This window comes from Micropterus dolomieu, linkage group LG19, assembly GCF_021292245.1.
Source record: "Micropterus dolomieu isolate WLL.071019.BEF.003 ecotype Adirondacks linkage group LG19, ASM2129224v1, whole genome shotgun sequence".
NCBI lineage: Eukaryota > Metazoa > Chordata > Actinopteri > Centrarchiformes > Centrarchidae > Micropterus > Micropterus dolomieu.
Genome location: NC_060168.1, coordinates 33275617 through 33281933, shown reverse-complemented (window position 1 = coordinate 33281933; position 6317 = coordinate 33275617). Strand labels below are relative to the sequence as shown.

General features: G+C 46.0%; 1 protein-coding gene across 2 annotated transcripts; it reads right to left on the bottom strand.

Moving 5' to 3' along the window:
- Positions 1-772: 772 nt before the first annotated feature.
- nipsnap3a (nipsnap homolog 3A (C. elegans)) lies at positions 773-6298 on the bottom strand. Of its 2 annotated transcripts, XM_046030784.1 has the most exons (7): positions 6152-6298; positions 3572-3779; positions 3336-3497; positions 3110-3259; positions 2135-2221; positions 1238-1301; positions 773-1109 (listed from the first exon to the last, which is right to left on the bottom strand). In XM_046030784.1, the coding sequence occupies exons 1-7, from the start codon at positions 6221-6223 to the stop codon at positions 995-997; spliced, it is 858 nt and encodes a 285-aa protein (XP_045886740.1). In that variant the 5' UTR covers positions 6224-6298; the 3' UTR covers positions 773-994. The 2 variants fall into 2 exon arrangements, with proteins under 2 accessions (XP_045886740.1, XP_045886741.1); XM_046030785.1 differs by lacking the exon at positions 1238-1301 and having other exon boundaries at positions 6152-6297.
- Positions 6299-6317: the final 19 nt, after the last annotated feature.

The window sequence follows — 6317 nt, the reverse complement described above, 5'->3', positions numbered from 1 at the left end:
GTTTACTGCATCATCTACAGACCTGTTGGCTCTGTAGGCGAACTGCAGGGGGTCCAGGAGTGGGTCTGTGATGGATTTAAGGTGGGACAACAGAAGACGGTCAAAGGACTTCATGACCACAGAGGTCAGGGCGACGGCTCTGTAGACGTTTAGTCCAGTGGTCCTTGGTTTCTTGGGGACAGGGATGATAGTGGAGGCTTTGAAGCAGGCTGGCACCGGAGACAGCTGATCAGCACAGTTCTTCAGGGTGGATGGGGAGACAGAGTCCGGCCAGCTGCTTTGCGGGATTTCTGCTTCCTGAACAGTCTGACGTCCCTCTCCAGGATGTTAAGAGAGGGGCGGGAGGTGGGGGATTACATTGGAGGTGTAGCTGGTGATCTGTCTGAATCCTCTCCAGACAGAAGCAGAGTCATTCGTTGAGAACTGGTGTTTTCTCTCTGCGTACAGCTGTTTAGCATCTCGCACCGCCTTGCTAAACCTGTACTTTGACTCCTTAAACCTAGATGCAAAACCCAAATCTTAGAATCAAGAACACAGAGTGGATAAGGGAGACAAGATAACAGGACAAAAACAGACAACAACACGGCAGAGCTCACCATGAACAGATTGGACAGAACCCCAAAACACAACAGACCCAAATAACAAATAATCAAGCCACAGTTTTTATTTTACCAACATTTCCTCACTTGTGTTTCACTGTCCACGTGATGTATCAATAAAGTTATGTTACTTTAAATAAAACATCACAAATCAATACACTGATGACAGGAGAAAAATTTTCATGTCTCATTTATTATTCAGTCATTAGTACATCAGGCCCCGCCCACATCCAACATCAAGACCACAGGATTGGACGCTGCTGCTGTCAGTCAGAGACTAAATCTGACCATTAATGTTTCTCACGATGTGAAATCAATAACAAGGGACGGTGGCAGGAAATCCATGCTGAGCTGTGATTGGTTCATCCAGAGAAAGGGGCGGTGCTTATAGTCAGTCAGGTGCAGCAGGTAAGGATTAGTTTCACACAGGAAGTTACTTCAGCGGCGAGAAGGAACACGGGAACATGAGTTTGTTCTCCTGAGAGTCCAGATGGACGACGCTGTTTCTGACTGAGAGAGAGAGAGAGAGAGACATCTGTTAGTGCTGATTGGTTATTGATCGATTTATTACTGACAGCTGCTGCGCTCACTTCAACGCTCAGTTTAAAAAGACAGGACGTGCTGAAGGATGGACTCACAGGATGAGCTCTACTGCAACGGTTCTGTTCACACTGGACCTGTTTCTAATGGAAAATCTGTAATCTGAAAAAAAGTTAATCTAAAATTAACCTAAAGTTAATCTGAAATTAATCTAAATTTAATCTGAAATTGATCTGGAGTTAATCTGAAACTGATCTGGAGTTAATCTGGAGTTAATCTGAAATTGATCTGGAGTTAATCTGAAACTGATCTGGAGTTAATCTGAAACTGATCTGGAGTTAATCTGGAGTTAATCTGAAGTTGATCTGGAGTTAATCTGAAACTGATCTGGAGTTAATCTGGAGTTAATCTGAAGTTGATCTGGAGTTAATCTAAAATTAATCTGAAATAGATCTGGAGTTAATCTAAAGTTAATCTGAAGTTGATCTGGAGTTAATCTAAATTTAATCTGAAATTGATCTGGAGTTAATCTGAAGTTGATCTGGAGTTAATCTGAAATTGATCTGGAGTTAATCTAAATTTAATCTGAAGTTGATCTGGAGTTAATCTGGAGTTGATCTGGAGTTGATCTGGAGTTAATTCTGAAATTGATCTGGAGTTAATCTAAATTTAATCTGAAGTTGATCTGGAGTTAATCTGGAGTTAATCTGGAGTTGATCTGGAGTTAATCTAAAATTAATCTGAAATAGATCTGGAGTTAATCTAAAGTTAATCTGAAGTTGATCTGGAGTTAATCTGAAGTTAATCTCAATTTATTTTGAAGTTTTTCTGGAGTTAATCTAAAGTTATTCTGAAATAAATCTGAAGTGAATCTGGAGATAATCTTAAATTAATCTGAAGTTAATCTGAAGTGAATCTTGAATTAATCTGCAGTTAATCTAAAATTAATCTGAAGCTGCAGAGGCAGAGGGAGTTGAGGGTGGGCAGAGTCTCACCTGCAGCAACCACTCTGGCATCAGTGTGTGCTTTGTGTCGAACTTCAGCTCGCTGGTCGGCGCTCTCAAACCACCAGAGGGCGTGAACTGACAACACACAGTGACATCATCAGCACACACACACACACACACACACACACACACACACACACACACACACACACACACACACAGTAGGCTTGTTTGAGATGAGCCGGCCGACTCGCTGCATGATGGGTAGTGATTCTGTCCGACTTGCTCGGAAAGTCTCGCGTGCAGTTTTGAGCGCTGCGACGCAGTTTCTGTCCGTGAGCTTGATGGGAAACAGCGGTCGGTTTAACCCTGAGGAGTTTACATCACCGATCGCTGCTCGTCATTATTCCACAGTGTCGATGGACCTGAGAACTTTTCTCTAATAACATGAACACGTGCTCTGTGAACACAGGTCAGACCCTCTGTGCAGGACTGACTGGTCTCTTCATTCAGGTGCTCCGTCCCTTAAATAAAGAAAAGGTTTAGCTCCGCTTTTCTACGGTCTCCAGGTTGAACAACACGTTACTTCGAGCGTTAGGTGGGCGTGTCAGAGGTGTTAAGACTGATTTATACTTCTGTGTTCAATCCATGCCGTAGCGGTGATTGGTCGGCTTGGTAGCATTTCCTCTGAGCCCCCAGGAGGTGCTCCATGCTCTGAAGCCGAGCAACGTTTCCATTTAAACGCTTTGCTACGTTTTGTCGGGGCTGAACGTGGCGAGCTGCCGCTCATCTGAAACAAACCAAACAAGGTCACCTGTCAACATTCAGAGCCGACAGGTGAGCAGCAGATCAGGTTAAAGACGGAAGGGCGGGAATGTTAAGTCTGACACCCTGGACACAGACATTAAACGCTGGACGGTGGAACTGGCAGTGCAGGAGGCCCAGAAGGTTCTGTGGAGAACCTTTCAGCAGGTTCCCCAGTCTGAGGAATCTTTTCTTGACTGGTTATTTTTTACAGTGTACCTCTGTTAAGCAGGCCAAACTCGCTGCTGAAAGCTCCCACCAGCTTGCCGTACCCCGGTGCATCATGGGTGGTGACGGCAGCCTGGAAGGCGTTGCCCCAAACCGCCGGACCGCCGGGACGCATCTGGAAGGAAACCAGCTCGTACACGCCTGCAGCACACCCGGAGTTAGAACGATGTCACTGAATGTAGCTACTGGGTGTTTACAGTGTGGGGGCGGGGCTTACCACCCTCCTGTGGGGGCTTCTGCAGGTGGCTCCAGGGAACCAGGTAAGTGACCTCGTTGTCCTGAGATGTCAGCATCGGCATCGCCTTGGAGATGTACTCTGAGATCCAGGAGGGGTCCTGAGCCAGGGCTGCCCGAACCGCTGCCCGCTGAGCGTAGCTGTCTGAGGAGGAGGTCAGAGAGTTTTAAAACCTGGCGATGAAGAAGAACCTTTAAACAGAAGGAGAACGTCCTCACCATACTTCCATATGTGGAAGACCTTGTTCAGGCCGCCATACTCTACGGTCCAGTAGCCAATCAGCTCTGAGTGGGCGGTGCGCAGGTGGATCTTTTCATTGGTCAGTTTGAGGAAGGCGGCATTCTGGTCTGGACGGATGCTGTAGGTGCGGAACTCATAGAAGGTTGTGTGTTTCTGCTGGGGGCCAGTAGAGAGGCGCACACGAAGCTGCAGAGAGTGGGGAAGAGGGCAGAGGTCTCACTCTGACAATAAAACAGAGGATCAGTCACCCGGCTCAGAGTCTGGTCATCCACCCGGACTGCAGAAAGGACGGGACCTGGAACATGGAGACCTGAACAGCAGAGCCTCCCTGCCAGAGGGCGTCAGTCTCTCACGGCTGAACACATTAAACAGTGAAACACTCGACGCTGCGTCAAATTACACAAACTGGCACAGGGTTACACTGGTTACACTGGTTACACTGACACGGCACAGTGCAGTTTGGGCCCTGGTACTGGTTCTCCAGGTCCATTCCGGTTCCTGCTGCCACTTGGTGGTCAACATAATCCCCTACAGGTGAGAGATACCTGCCTGTGATTGATTCTCAGTCTGATCTGCTGTTAAACTAAAACTTTTCACAACCATCACCTGTACAGGTGACTTGATGGACAGATTTTAAACCTGATCACTTCTGTGGTCGAGATGAAAGGAAGGGAAGACAGTAAAGCAAAGAGAGCGTCAGCTTGTATTTTCTCTGCAGGGGCCCCTCAGCTGCTGGTTAATCTTAAACTGCAGGTTCTCCCAGTCCAAAGATCAACAACAAACCCTGAACCTCTAGACACGAAAACCTACAATCAGGAACAGAGCTGTTTGAGTCTGCAGAGCAGAGGGCGTTCAAAGGCTGAAATTATTCTTTCTCTGTGGAGCTGCTGAGAGCAAACAGGACGTTTACTGACCTGTTACAGTCTGCAGCAGCTCTCAGCTGTGGTTGGTTTAGGTCTAGTTGTAGTGACTTTAAGTCTGGCTGTAGTGAGTTTACGTCTGGCTGTAGTGAGTTTACGTCTGGCTGTAGTGACTTTAAGTCTGGTTGTAGTGACTTTAAGTCTGGCTGTAGTGAGTTTACGTCTGGCTGTAGTGACTTTAAGTCTGGCTGTAGTGAGTTTACGTCTGGCTGTAGTGAGTTTAAGTCTGGCTGTAGTGAGTTTACGTCTGGCTGTAGTGAGTTTACGTCTGGCTGTAGTGACTTTAAGTCTGGCTGTAGTGAGTTTACGTCTGGCTGTAGTGAGTTCGGGTCTAGTTGTAGTGAGTTTAAGTCTGGCTGTAGTGAGTTTACATCTAGTTGTAGTGAGTTTACGTCTGGCTGTAGTGAGTTTAAGTCTGGCTGTAGTGAGTTTACGTCTGGCTGTAGTGAGTTCACATCTAGTTGTAGTGACTTTAAGTCTGGCTGTAGTGAGTTTACATCTAGTTGTAGTGAGTTTACGTCTGGCTGTAGTGAGTTTACGTCTGGCTGTAGTGAGTTTACGTCTGGCTGTAGTGAGTTTACATCTAGTTGTAGTGACTTTAAGTCTGGCTGTAGTGAGTTTACGTCTGGCTGTAGTGAGTTTACGTCTGGCTGTAGTGACTTTAAGTCTGGCTGTAGTGACTTTAAGTCTGGCTGTAGTGAGTTCGGGTCTAGTTGTAGTGAGTTTAAGTCTGGCTGTAGTGAGTTTACATCTAGTTGTAGTGAGTTTACGTCTGGCTGTAGTGAGTTTACGTCTGGCTGTAGTGAGTTTACGTCTAGCTGTAGTGAGTTTACGTCTAGTTGTAGTGAGTTTACGTCTGGCTGTAGCGACTTTACGTCTAGTTGTAGCGATTTTACGTCTAGTTGTAGTGACTTTACGTCTAGTTGTAGCGATTTTACGTCTGGTTGTAGTAAGTTTAGGTGTGGCTGTAGTTAGTTTACGTCTAGTTGTAGTGAGTTCAGCTATGGTTGTAGTGAGTTTACGTCTAGTTGTAGTGATTTTAGGTCTGGTTGTAGTGAGTTTAGGTGTGGCTGTAGTGAGTTTACGTCTAGTTGTAGTGATTTTATGTCTGGTTGTAGTGAGTTTAGGTGTGGCTGTAGTGAGTTTACGTCTGGTTGTAGTGAGTTCAGCTATGGTTGTAGTGAGTTTAGGTCTGGTTGTAGTGAGTTTAGGTGTGGCTGTAGTGAGTTTACGTCTAGTTGTAGTGAGTTCAGCTATGGTTGTAGTGAGTTTAGGTCTGGTTGTAGTGAGTTTAGGTGTGGCTGTAGTGAGTTTACGTCTAGTTGTAGTGATTTTACGTCTGGTTGTAGTGAGTTTAGGTGTGGCTGTAGTGAGTTTACGTCTAGTTGTAGTGATTTTACGTCTGGTTGTAGTGAGTTTAGGTGTGGCTTTAGTGAGTTTACGTGTGGTTGTAGTGAGTTCAGGTCTGGTTGTAGTGACTTTACGTCTAGTTGTAGTGATTTTACGTCTGGTTGTAGTAAGTTTAGGTGTGGCTTTAGTGAGTTTACGTGTAGTTGTAGTGAGTTCAGCTATGGTTGTAGTGAGTTTAGGTCTGGTTGTAGTGAGTCTAGGTCTGTAGTTGGTTAGAGTGAAACTCACCTGAGCAGCAGCAGCAGCTGGTGAGATCAGGACAGCAGCTGATCTCAGTGAGGAGCTCCTGAACTTCAACATGTTCAGAGTGAAGTGAAAGAGAGCAGAGCGAGCAGCAGGAAGTTATTGGCAGCCAGAGATCCTCTATGACGAGAGGTCTCACTCCGCAGAGAGA